The following is a 13,531-nucleotide window of genomic DNA, read 5'->3' as shown; positions in this document are numbered from 1 at the left end:
CCGGAGCCCAGGACCCTGAGATCATGACCTGAGCTGAAGGCAGACACTTAACTGACTGAGCCACCCAGGTGCCCCTGTGTGTTTCTTTTAAAGGAATCTCAATCCATGTGTAAATGTAATCTATCAGTGTTTTCAAACAAGCAGCAGCTAAGACATCACTGAAAGGCCCAGATCTGGTGCTTGCCCAGTGCAGCTTCCACTGGACAACTGACCCATTTTTCTTGTAAGTCTATTTTTCCTTTCCTCCCTCTGAAACATTTGCCTTCTTCATTATCATAATCAATTTTGGTTTACTTATTTATTCTACTATAAGTCCCTTATTTCATTTTTTATCAATGGAAAAGCACAGTAAAACAAACTACAAAACCAAAAATCTCTTTCACTTTTTATAAACCCTTCCTGCCAAAATGTATTTTAGATGTTTACGAGAGAGTGGTGGAAGAAAGAGCTTAGGAAGCACTTGAAAAACAAACAAAACACCAAATATTCAAGATTGCCCTGCCAGTAAATTAGGAAATATGATCTGTGGTGTTTAGTTGGAGGCTCTGGATTTAATTCATAACTGTTATGCAGTAGTCCAAAGGCCAAGGCATTCTTACATTCCATTTCTGACTTCTTACCTGCAGAATTCCAACTACAAATGTTAGGCTGCCTTGTAGGAAATGTCCATCAACAAAAATCCCAAAGGAAAAGCAGCAACCCAGTTTGCCTTTAGTGATCTCACCAACAAACCATGGTCCTGAAAGAGGCAATGGGCACAGAAGGAGAAGATTAAATGACTATGATTCTGATTATATACATCACAAGGTGCATTTATAGGAATAACAAAGAAGTATGAGAGTAGTTGCTGATAAGCATTTTATTGGCATAATTTTTCTTCTTTATTAATCTCTATGTTGCACCATACGTCCTAGCTAACCAACCACTTGCTCCTTTGCTCTCCACTTTTGTCTGATCATAAAATCATCTGAGTACATGCTATACCTGAATAGATTCAAGAAACAGGTCAGAGTATGTTCAGAAACTTTAGAAGATTCTGTTGCAATAATAATCTCAAAATAATGCATTAACATTTCCTTTAAAAAGCAAAGAGGTATTCTATGGAAGTTAATTTACCAGATAACTGATATATACTCCTTTAAGCAATAAAACTTCAACCACTTTCATCTTTCTAAAATGCACTTCTTCTCTTTCTTATTAATGAATGTATTCTGACTTTTTCTTGCTGACCCAAGTCATTACTTTGTACATCAACTATACACTTGAGGTTAACATGTATAAAATTTAATTTCTTTAATTTTTCATTTAGAATGCCAGAATGACTTTTCTCTCCTCCCTATTATTTACTGCCCTTCCTAGTGTGCAGGTTTCTGGAACTACTATATTGTCAAGGGTGATTAATGAACAGTCAAGACTTTCTTTCTCAAAATGCAAATACCATCATCTCCTGGTAAGAAGAGGGTTCAGCTTTAAAAAATCATAGGTAATTTTAGACTGTGGACGCACAGTCTAAAAAAGTGTTTTCCCTGCAAGTTTCAACTTTTAAACATGGAGCAACTTCTGTCCTTTTAATGTTTTCTTTTACAGCCAGGAACCAAATCATGTGCTTTCCCTTCTAGTGTAAGGCAAGTGTCTAAAATAGCTTCAACCTATCTTCTAACAAGGAAACTGACCTCCAAAGGGCCATCTGCCATAGCCTGGTACACAGAATTGTAGAGTGTTATATTTTTTTTTATCTAACTACTCTCTGTTCTCTGGTTGGAGTTACTAATGAGCAAAGAAAAATCCTGAAGTGGAATAAAAGTATAAGACAAAGACCAAGCAACAAGTAGGCTAATCTACTCCTAACTTTTAGTCACTAAAGAACATTAGTAAAAAGCTTTAAAAACAGAATCACAGTGCTTCCTGCTTCCATAAGTGGCTAAGTGACTAAGTATTAGGTATAATAATATAACAGAAGAACCTGGATATGCCTGAACTCACTGCTCATCTCAGTTTCTCTTTTTTGAGCTGAGTTTTTAAGGGGCATCCATAAGTAAATATTCACTGAACTACATACTAGACATTGTGCTTAGTGCTGGGCATAGAAGTAAACAAGACAGACAAGACCTCAATGGATATTCTAATGAAGGAAGAGATGATAAACACAAGATAATCATAGATTCTGATAAAGTAATGAAGGAAATAAAAAGTGTGAAGAAATAAAGGATAAAATTTTAAGGTAGTCAAAGAAGGCTGCTCTGCATACACATACTAATTCTTTAACGGTCTTCTCAGCTTAAGTTAACTCAGTGTCAACTAAATGTCCTTTAAACATGTTAGGAAAGAACTTTATTTCCTAAAACCATGTTCCAGGAAATGATTTATGAAGAAGCCATGTGGTGCCGTTCATTATGCTCTCAAGAGTCTAAATGACTCTATTGTCAAAATTCTCCATATATTCTTTGGCAGAATTCTCCACAATTCAGGTTTCCTAATTGACTTACCCAGTGCTGTATATAGGGTTAGCAACAACACAGAATAATAGAAGATGTTTAGTTTGCTCAGGACGTGGAGGGAAAATGAGGTCAAATTTATAAATCCTGGAGACCCTAAACAGAAAAAATTTGAAAAAACCCAGTGAGCACATGCAAAGTTCAATTTCTTTTTTTTTTTTTATTAGTTTCAGAGGTAGAGTTTAGTGATCCATCAGTTGCATACAACACCCAGTGCTCATTACATCAAGTGCCCTCCTATTAATGCCCATCACCCAGTTACCCCATCCTCCCACCCAACTCCCCTCCAGCAACCCTGTTTGCTTCCTAGAGTTAAGAGTCTCTTACAGTTTGTCTCCCTCTCTGATTTCATCTTACTTTATTTTTCCTGTCCTTCCCTTATGTTCATCTGTTGTTTCTTAAATTCTACATGAATGAAATCATATATTTGTCTTTCTATGACTGACAAAGTTCAAATTCTTTATAACATTTTCTAGACTTCCATGGGCTATCTTTCGTTATATAGTAACTATACAGATGACACCACTTTAAATTCAGAAGTTGACAGGAAGCCTGATAAGCCGGTCCACTTGGAATTGCAGAGGGTGGGGGGGGCGCCTGGGTGGCTCAGTCGTTAAGCATCTGCCTTCGGCTCAGGTCATGATCCCAGGGTCCTGGGATCGAGCCCCACATCAGGCTCCCTGCTCGGCGGGAGGCCTGCTTCTCCCTCTCTCACTCCCCCTGCTTGTGTTCCCTCTCTCACTGTCTCTCTCTGTCAAATAAATTTAAAAAATCTTTAAAAAAAAAAAGAATTGCAGAGGGTAGGAAGTTCAAAGCAATGGTGTAGTTGGGAGACACGCATGTGCACACATGCACACATACACACTTTTAAATGATTAAATGATGTAGGTTTGAAATATAGTGCTATGCTCAAAGTCTCTGTTTTCTATGGGATTTAGTATCCAAATGTACAAACTTCCAAATCATGTATCAAAATATATCAAAGAAGTATCAAAATTTCTCCAGTCTAATCTTAAGTATGACTGTCCAATATTCCTTTCCCATATGTGACATAGCTCTTAACTCACAGCCATCCTCTTACTCCAACTGAAAGGGATCCCTAAAGCTCTTCAAATTAAGATCTCTTAAAATATAGTGCCAAAAATGCCAAGCATATGGGCTTCACACAGAGAAGCTCCATTCTGTGGCCACAGACTAAAGTATCACAGATCCTCAACCTCAGCTGCCATTTCACTCATCTGTGTGGCTGGTCATAAACCGGTCAGCAGAAGACTACGACACGAAGCTCGGTACACACTCAGCGCCCCTAGAGGTGAAAGACAGCCTGATATAAGTTAAACAGTATGTCTCTCCTAATAGACCAACATATCCATTTTGTACTTAAAACACTGTTCAGCCTGACAGTTGATTTTGTACAAAACCTGATAATGCATGACCTCCCCCACTCCGTTACATTCTTGCTACTCATTCCTTAGATTCTTTCTTGTTCCAGTCTGGTACTTCTCAAAGTATTCATCTATATATCCATCTATAATAATTATTTCTTTTTAAAGATTTTATTTATTTGAGATATAGAGAGAGTTGCGTGTGAGCATGAGTGGGGGGAGGGGCAGAGGTAGAAGCAGACTCCCCAGTGAGCAGGGAAGCCTGACATGGGGCTCAATCCCAGGACCCTGGTATCATGACCTGAGCTGAAGGCAAATGCTTAACCAACTGAGCCCCCCAGGCACCCCAATAATTATTATTTATTAAAAATAAATAATCCTTTAGCCTTGGAGGCAGCTGTGCTTTAAACTTTAAGCATAAACTTTAAACGTGATTTTTTATTTCGGCTCCACATTAGAATAACCTGGGGGAACTCAGAAAATATTCATGCCCAGGTCTCACTCACCAGAGATTCAGATTTAATTGACCTGAGGGAGAGTGGAAGCTTAGGCTGCAACCCAGGTGATTCTAAGCAGCCAGGACTGAGAAATACTGCCTTAGTCAGAGCTGAACGCCTCAGCCTTGACTGCCCATTGGAATCATCTGGGGAGCTTTATAAAATACTGATGCTTAGGTCCTACCCCTAGCGATTCTGATGTGATTGGTCTAGGGTGCTTTGTAGAGACCGAGATTTTAAAAGTTTCCCAGGGGAGTCTAAGGTGCAATCGAAGTTGAGAAGTGTTTAAAGAAAAGAACTGACCTGGGGTCAGAAGACATAGGTTTCAAGTCTCTCCTTTATCTCTTATTAGCGATGAGACTTTGAACAACCTTCACAACCTCCCCAGTCCTTAGTGTCCTAATCTTTAAAACGGGGACAAAAATACCTATTTCACAGGATTGCTGTAAGGATTAAGTGAGATAATGCAGGTAAAAATATGTTGTAAATTTTAAATAACTACACAAAGATATTGGTATCCCCACAGAATGAGGCTGGGGCCCTCAAACATTTATTTATTTACATTATATGCAGGAACATATATGTGTGCAATAATGCTTCTTGAACTTCTTCATAGAATTTGTGAAAATATATATATGCAGGAAAACATTCAGTAGGATGTGTACACTCCCTCTGTAGTTAGCCATTTTACTGTTGAGTCATTGCTGCAGTACTCCCCTCCCCTACAATCAGTCCCTGATCCCAGGGATTTCATCCAAGCCAGGAAGGGGTAAGGAAAATTTAATTCAACAAGTATTTATTGTCTGTTACGCACACACTCAGTGCTGGGTGCTGTGAGAAACAGAAAAGAAGCAGAAAACAAGAGCTCCTATACTGAAGAACTTACAGTCTGGTTGAGGAGAAAATGTATACATACATTTGGGGTGCTTACATAAAGCAAGGTGACTGACTGGCCAAGTATAGCATTAATTGTCAGGAAGGACTACGGGGATTCAGAGAAGCAAGAGCTCATTATGACCTGGAAGGGGTGGAGAAAATGGTATGGAAAAAGAAGGTTTGAGGTGAGCCCTAAAGGAGGCTAAAATATAGATAAGTTTAGAAAAATAACTTAGAGATAATAGCCTAGGCAAAAGCACAGAAGCAGAAATGAGTATGGTGTGTGTAGGGAACAGTGGAAAATTATCTAGGCTGAAATATAGGTAAATGGTTGAAGATGCGGCTAATTAGGTAAGACCCAACTGTGGAGGATCCTTAATATCTGGCAGAGACATTTGGTCATTTTGAGCTATATTGTGATTTTTCCCCCATTTTCAGGTTGAGTTTCATATTACTGCAATGTAGCAGCAAAAAAACTGATTTTTTTTAAAAGCTCAAGTACTGTGGACAAAGTATAGTAAGTTTGAAGAATGCACCTCACAAAGCTCAGGAAAGATAATTTATATTTTTATCACTTGGCAATAGGACATTATATGACACTTAAGAATGAAGTCTTCTGAGAATAAAAGGAACCATGACTAACCTTTATGCTCTGGATATCCCCGGTACCTAAAAGTAATGAGAATGGTGAGCTGGATCAGCACAATTATCACAAAAAGGACCCGGGCCTGCAGAGAAATCAGTGTTAATATGAAACAGATACATGGGTACAACGACAGTTAAGGTTTTTAAAATGGCCTCATTAACAAAAATGGAAAAGACATCATTACCAGAAATGACTATGCAAGAAAAATAAATGACCAAAGAGAATCAAACAACTGATCCACCAAAAAAGAAAATTATAAATTGCCTCATCATTGGGGCGCCTGGGTGGCTCAGTCGTTAAGCGTCTGCCTTCGGCTCAGGTCGTGATCCCAGGGTCCTGGGATCGAGCCCCACATCGGGCTCCCTGCTCAGCGGGAAGCCTGCTTCTCCCTCTCCCACTCCCCCTGCTTGTGTTCCCTCTCTCACTGTCTCTCGCTCTGTCAAATAAATAAAATCTTTAAAATAAATAAATAAATAAAATAAATTGCCTCAGCATTACTCTTTCAGAATTTGGATACTGAGACCAATACTGAAACAAAGTAATTCATAGTTATATAAAGTGATCAAATTAAAACAGTCCACCTTCGCTGTACTAGAAGTATAATTGGTTTTATTTCAAGTTGTAGAAGAGTAAAGAAAAACAGTACACAGTGCACTGCAGGCTGAGTGAACTGAGACTGCTTTCTCCGTCAGGGTGGCATTCACTTGGAGATTAACTCACAGTGAAGAGACATAATCTAGGTTCTGGTTTCTCAAAGTATGGACCCCAGCTCATCATTGGGATCGCCTTGTGCCTGTTGGGAAGGCAGAATCTCAGGCGCCATCTCAGCCCTACTAAATCAGAATCTGTCTCTTACTAATGTTCCCTGATGATTCATAAGTACATCAAAGTTTCCAAAGCCTAATCTAGGTGACTATTAAAAAACCCAAAAGAAAAACAAATGACACAAAAGGAACTTGTAAAACTGAGATATAAATGCCCATTAGTCATATTTCTAAAAAGCTTAATCATACAAGTAATACAAGTAAATTAAAATAATAATAAATTTACATTGTAAGGCTGTGAAGATATATAGTAAAGCTATGTCTGGAAGGTGAAATTAAAGGAGGCTTAAATTTTCTTCTCAACATTGTAGGGTGTCTCTTTGGTATGTTTTATGTCAATACCCAGTTAACAATAGAAAAATGGTTAAATAAATTAAGGTATATTTATGCAAATAGACATCATTTTTTAAAATAATAGAAACTGAAGTCAGAAAATAGGGGATGCCTGGGTGGCTCAGTCGGTTAAGCAGCTGCCTTCAGCTCAGGTCATGATCCCAGGGTCCTGGGATCGAGTCCCACATCGGGCCCCTTGCTCAGTGGGGAGCCTGCTTCTCTCTTTCCCTCTGCCTGCCGTTGCCCCTGCTTGTGTGTGCTCACTCTCTGACAATAAATAAAATCTTAAAAAAAAAAGAAAGAAAGAAAATAGTCAAAACAAATTCCTCAGTAGAAAAAAAAATCAAACCGCAAGAGAATGAAAATTACTATTTTACATTAAAAACTCATATACCAATATATATGAGAAAAAAAAATAAGAGTATCATAATGACATACAATGGATATAAGTAGCGTGATAAAAGAATAATGTGGGGCTGATTTACTTTATTTCTAAATTTTCCAAGTTCTCTACATTAAGCATGTATTATTTATGTAGAAAGAAATATTATTTTTAAAAGATCCTTAATCCAATTTTACACAGTTCCTACAATTCCCTTAGTTATTCTGGTTTTATGGTATTGCTTAGAACTAGGTTCCAAAACAGGTATTACTTGTCAATGCCTCTGCTGCTTTTAATTCAAATCAACTTTAAAGCATTGTAGTCTTCTAGACAAATAACTAACTTAATTTTATAAGGTTTGTCTTTCTCACCACATGATTATATTAATACTTTGGACCCACCACTAGATTTGACCTAATCTCATCTAAAGCTGAATTTACTCACCACGATGCAATGGTCAGTAAGGAGAATAAATGATGCCAGGGGATCAAATCTGAGATGAATATCCTCTTGAACAGAAAATAGGTGGTGAACACTCTTACTTCTTCCAGCAGAATCCTAGTTATAAGCACAGCAGTGATTCTCATGCACATTTATATGTATAATGTTCCAAGATTAAGGTTCCAGTAACATTTGTCCGTTATCTCTGAATAGCTGTATTTTTTTCATTTATTTTTGCTTCTTCCTATAAGCACTTTAAATATAACTTCTTTTAAACCCTGTAATTCTAGATTTGAACTGGAAATATCAGTATGTACTCACAATATATTTTCTCTTAAAGAAAAATTTGTATTTTCCCTCTCTCTGCTCACTGAAAAGGCCTAAAAATAGTAACAAACCCAAGATCAAGGGGCTAGCTGGGCTACTGCCCAGACTGTACCCTCAAAATAAAATTTCTCATTACAAGATCAGTGCTCTTTAGAGAAATAGCTGATTCCAGTTCTTGAACAAGAAATACACAAGAAGAGCTTGAAATATCTTCATACCAGAAAGCAAGAACACTTAACAAAGACTACTGGGATTATATCGAAAGATTTAGTGGCCAATTTGGAGAGGCTCCCACTAGCCAAAGGTGGGACAATTTGAGCATTAAAAATATAAATGCCATGGATTGAAACATACCAAATATATATATAACTTTTAAATTTTGAATTCATAATGATACTAAAAATAAAAGATTCATTTGGTTGCCTTTGGCAGATGCTAGAGAAGCAACTCATTATTCTGAAAATTGGTTTAGAAAAGGGAAGGTGGGGGAAGAATTAAGAATTTATCCCACTTTTCCTGTATGAACTTCTCTATCTGGGTGCCAAAGAGATAAGGGAATTTTTTTCTTTATGGTACTATTCTAATTAATACTCCTTTTACAAGGAGTGCAAATTTGAATACCACCATTGTACAACTCTAATGAAATAATGGACCTAGGCCAAGACCATCAATAGCTGCTGGAAATCCTTCAGTGAAAAGCTGATTGGGTACTTCATAATGAATGGAGAGAAATGCCAGCAGTGTGCTAGAGCTGGCTTGACAGGCTCACAAAAGCCAATTGTTAAATTTTCAGGAATTTTGCAGGCCAGTTGATATGTTGGTAGCTTAAAACCAGCTATGGTAAAAATATTTATACTATGGAAATTGGTATAAATCAGGGAAACACTACAAATCAGGGTTCCCCCTTCAAACCTGTCCCAAGCTGGTGGATAGATATTTACCACCACACCAATGGGTAAAGTTAACAACACCTGAATACAATGATCAATCCTAACATTACTAAAAGAGAGACAACCAGATATCACAGACTTCTGATAAGAGCATAAAACACCAAATGAAGTATTCCTGCCAAAAAACAGACTCAAATCTGATCAAACTCCTAATCTAACTACCAGTTATAGAAACTAGAGGGGGTGGAGGAACATGCTGAAGGATACAACATGAATTTAAACAACATAAATCTAGAATACAGGAAACTCTACAGGATAAAAGATCCAGTTTCCAAAGTTATCTAAAAAATAAATTGCAATGAAAAAAAAAAGGAGAGGGAACCTGTAGATTAAAAGATACTGAAGAGACAAATCAGCTACATGCAGTATTTGAGCCTTGTCTGGATTCTGATTTGAACCAACCACATGCATGTCATATATATATATGACTAATTAGGAAAACTGAATACTAGCTAGTTTGATATTAAGGAATTACTATTGATTTTCCAGGTGTGTGATGGTATTGTGGTTACATTTTTAAAAAATAGGTCTTTTAGGGATACATACTGTCATATTACAGATGGAATGACATCATGGTGCAGGGGTATAGATGAAACAAAATTGGTCATGAGTTGGTAACTGTTGAAGTTGGCTAATGGATACATGGGAATTCATTATAGTATTATCTCTTGCATATAATTTTAAAGTTTCCCATCATATAAAAGTAAAAAATAACAAAAAAGAATTTATACTTGTTTTTATCAGACTTTTATTGCTCAAAATGTTATTTTAAGTTGTTTGTTCTTGTTTTAAAGCAGAGTTTTTCTTTAATTTATAGATATAGAGATATAGAGATTTAGAGATTTAGAGATATAGAGATTTCTGGAGTCTGCTCTTTCAATTGGCAAAGTAGGCACAATAATCTAAAGTTCTGGTTCTCAAACTTTAGTGCACATCAGAACCACCTGGATGGACTGTTGAAACAAGATTGCTGGGTCCCAACTCCAGAGTTTCTGATGCAGAAGTTTGGTATGGGACCTGACAGTTTACATTTCTAACAAGTTCCCGGGTGATGCTAATGCTACTAATTCAGGAACCACATTGAAAATTGATCTAAAGGTCTAGTTGCTACTAGGCTGCTCAGAACTATAGACATTCAATAAAAATAGTGAGCGGGTAAAATATAAGACAATAAATTAATGTCTCTCACAGATTTTTCTCAGACTTATCTATAGTATACTGTATTTAAAAGAATAGAACTTGGGGTGCCTGGGTGGCTCAGTTGGTTAAGCATCTGCCTTCGGCTCAGGTCATGATCCCAGGATCCTGGGATCGAGCCCGACATCGGGCTCCCTGCTCAGCTGGGAGTCTGCTTCTCCCTCTCCCTCTGCCCCTGCTCATGCTCATGCTCTCTCACTCACTCTCTCCTCAAATAAATAAATACATAATCCTTAAAAATAAAAATAAAAGAATAGAACTTTCCCATTGACAAATGAAGGGACCAAGTTCCCTATTTAATGTTCAGTAGACTAATCTTTTAAAGTTTTACATATATAGAAGAAAACAGGTCAGTGGTTTCCTGGACATGAGGGTGGAAGGAAGACAGCTGCAAAAGAACACAAGAAAACTTTTGAGGTGATAGACTGTATTGATTGTAGTAATGGGCAAGGATATATATGTATGTCAAAATTCACTGAATTATACTCTTTAAATATGTAGAGTTTTTTGGTATGTAAATTATACCTCAATAATATAAGAAATGTTAAACATGTAAAAAGTATATGTGATTTCACATTTTTACTAGGATTTAACGAAGCAGCCAGAAATGTTTCAAGGAACATGAGCTAAGTTTTTTTTTTTCCTCATAAAATTATAGAAGCTGGGGTTTTGAGGCAATCCAAGGATTCGGGAGTTCCCCATTCCTACAGCGAGCAGGTGTCCTATGATTGCTCCCACTTCCTCCTCATAACTGTAAAGATAGGGAATAATTTATTCTAGGTGCACTTGTACCTTCAGGTTTTCTTTCAATGATCCAACTTCTGATAGAAGGGATATTAAGAGTTCATCCCCAGTCATAATTCCTTTCACATCCTCCCCGAGTTTCTTCTTCCTCCAAAGCAGAACACTTCAAAGATGGGTGGCATTGCAAAGTGCCTTTTCTTCCTTCCTCATCTATGAACTGGGGATAAAACTACCTACCATAAAGGATTGTTATATGGATTAAGTAAAAAATTCTAAGTGACTAGCATTTCCTTAGAAGGAGCTCAGTAAACAGCTCCTTCCTACTCAAAATCCTTCTCTGTCACACACACACACACACACACACACACAAGATAATAAAAATAATTACATGTGTTTTCTGAAGGATTACTTGGTAATCTTCAAACTTAAGACTTAACAGTAGAAGATGAAATAGTTAAAAACTGTCATCAAATCATAAAGTCGTGGCAATCGATAGATTTTTTTTTCAGAAACTAATTCCTGAGCACAGTATCTGCTAAAGAATTTCACAATATTGACGAAAGTGTCCTATTTTGGTAATGAATGAACACTTGCTACTCTGGCAGGTGCTAGTGAATTAAATGCCCCCAAGCTGAATTGGAATAGCAGGCAGACTGTTACTACATATGCTATCAATGCATACTCCCCAAACAAAAAAATTCTCTGGGATGCCTTGAAAATACTCTATCCTACAGCTTTCAAAATAGTGACACAATTTTCCTGTACTTGAGAAAGCAAGCAAAGGCATGGGTACATAAATACATATTTTCTGACTTATTCTATTATCTTTGGGTATGTTGGGGAATTTGCTGCCATTATTAAAAGACTCTAGCCAAAGTTGAAAGACAATAAAAGAATGATTCCCTGGGGCTCAAAAAGAGGGGACTGTGGCCAGTAGTTACACATTGAGAAGTCTAGTTTTTTATCTAACAGAATGACTCCTCTGAGTGCTCATTTCCTGAATATACTAAATCCAGTGTATTCAAGTTTTGTTGTTGTTGTTTTTTTAAGATTTTATTTATTTATTTGAGAGAGAGAGAGAGCCAGGGAAGGGGGTGGGGAGGAGCAGAGAAAGAGGGAGAGGGACAAGCAGACTCCACATGGAGCACAGAATCTGACACGGGGCTCAATCACACAAAACCCTGAGATCATGACCTGAGCCGAAATCAAGAGTTAGATGCTCAACTGACTGAGCCACCCAGGTGCCCCTCAAATTTTTAATTAGCTTAGTTTCATCTCTATCAATTGACTGAAAAAAAAAAACAAAAACAAAAAACCCACAACAGAGTTTAGTGTAGTTACAGCCAAATCCTTTATATAGCAAGTTGAAAATTACTAACTTACCTGGACAGTTACTTCTATGTTATGTGTCCTGTTACTGTAGTTTCTTGGGTTCCACTTCAGTATGAAAATAGGACCAGATAAATGAATAGCTTGCCCTAAATGAACTCCATCAATCTTAACTGTGACAGAAGTAATGGAGGATAAGGAAAAGGCCAAGACTCTAAAATGAGAACATACATACGCATGTGGTTTTAGATATTTTCACTGTTTTTAGAAAGGAGAATAACTCTATTATAACCTAAAAAAAATATAAATGTAGGCAGAACCATCACACTGTATAACTGTTTATATGACCACTACTCATGATCTGGTTTCTTTCTGAATGGTGGCTTTTGGAGTTATATAATTTAGCAAACCTAAGTTGGTGAGAAATTAGAAACTATTTTTGTACTTTTTAGAAAGGAAAATCAATTTTCTTTTGACAAATAAAGCTAGAGTAGATCCAAAGTTCTTTCTGATAAGTCCTGATTTTTCATATAGGAAAAGAACACTGGTTAGTCATCTTACTTTGTTAATCTCATGTTAATCCTACCATCCACTCATTTGTTTCCCAACTGTCAACAAGACGCAGTATCACAAACAGAGCTAAGGCTACCAGGCCCTTTCAGAGAATATAAAGTCTAAATCAGATATCCAGCTCCTATCAAAAAAAACCTGAGAGTCACTTCACTGCTGACCAAAAAAAAAAAAATAGAACAGCTCGATATCATTTTTCCAGATTAATTAGTACATCTTTTTAAAAGTACAATATCCAAAAATGATAAGAGTGCGTGAAATTGGTACTCATTTGCCTGGTAACATTATAAATTAGTATCTGTTTTAAAAAGTAATTGGGTACCTTATGCACTGCTCGTGGTAATGTAAAATGGTACAGCCGCTATGGAAAACAGTATGGTGGTTCCTCAAAAAATTAAACATATAATTACCATGGGATCCAGCAATTCCATTTCTAGATATATACCCACAAGAACTGAAAGCTGAAAGCAGGGATTTGAACAGAATATACCCACGTTCATAGTAGCATTATTCACAATAGCCAAAAGGTAGAAGC

At 37.0% G+C, this 13,531-nt stretch overlaps 1 protein-coding gene across 9 annotated transcripts in view; it reads right to left on the bottom strand.

Annotated features, from left to right (window-relative positions):
• Positions 1-13,531, bottom strand: part of TMEM62 (transmembrane protein 62) — a 47,255-nt gene that overhangs the window by 3,479 nt on the left and 30,245 nt on the right. For 8 of the 9 annotated variants that reach the window (XM_032417978.1, XM_032417981.1, XM_032417980.1 and 5 more), the window contains 5 exons: positions 12,481-12,640; positions 7,883-7,996; positions 5,897-5,981; positions 2,487-2,591; positions 621-739 (listed from right to left, as the gene is read on the bottom strand). In XM_032417978.1, the coding sequence (XP_032273869.1) occupies positions 621-739; positions 2,487-2,591; positions 5,897-5,981; positions 7,883-7,996; positions 12,481-12,640 (583 nt within the window). The remainder of the gene's footprint in view (positions 1-620; positions 740-2,486; positions 2,592-5,896; positions 5,982-7,882; positions 7,997-12,480; positions 12,641-13,531) is intronic. The other variant, XM_032417975.1, reaches the window with a different exon arrangement.

Source organism: Phoca vitulina, unplaced genomic scaffold, assembly GCF_004348235.1.
Source record: "Phoca vitulina isolate PV1807 unplaced genomic scaffold, GSC_HSeal_1.0 scaffold20, whole genome shotgun sequence".
In the NCBI taxonomy this organism is placed as follows: Eukaryota; Metazoa; Chordata; class Mammalia; order Carnivora; family Phocidae; genus Phoca; species Phoca vitulina.
Note: the sequence above shows the minus strand (reverse complement) of the source record. Positions and strands in the feature narration are given on the sequence as shown.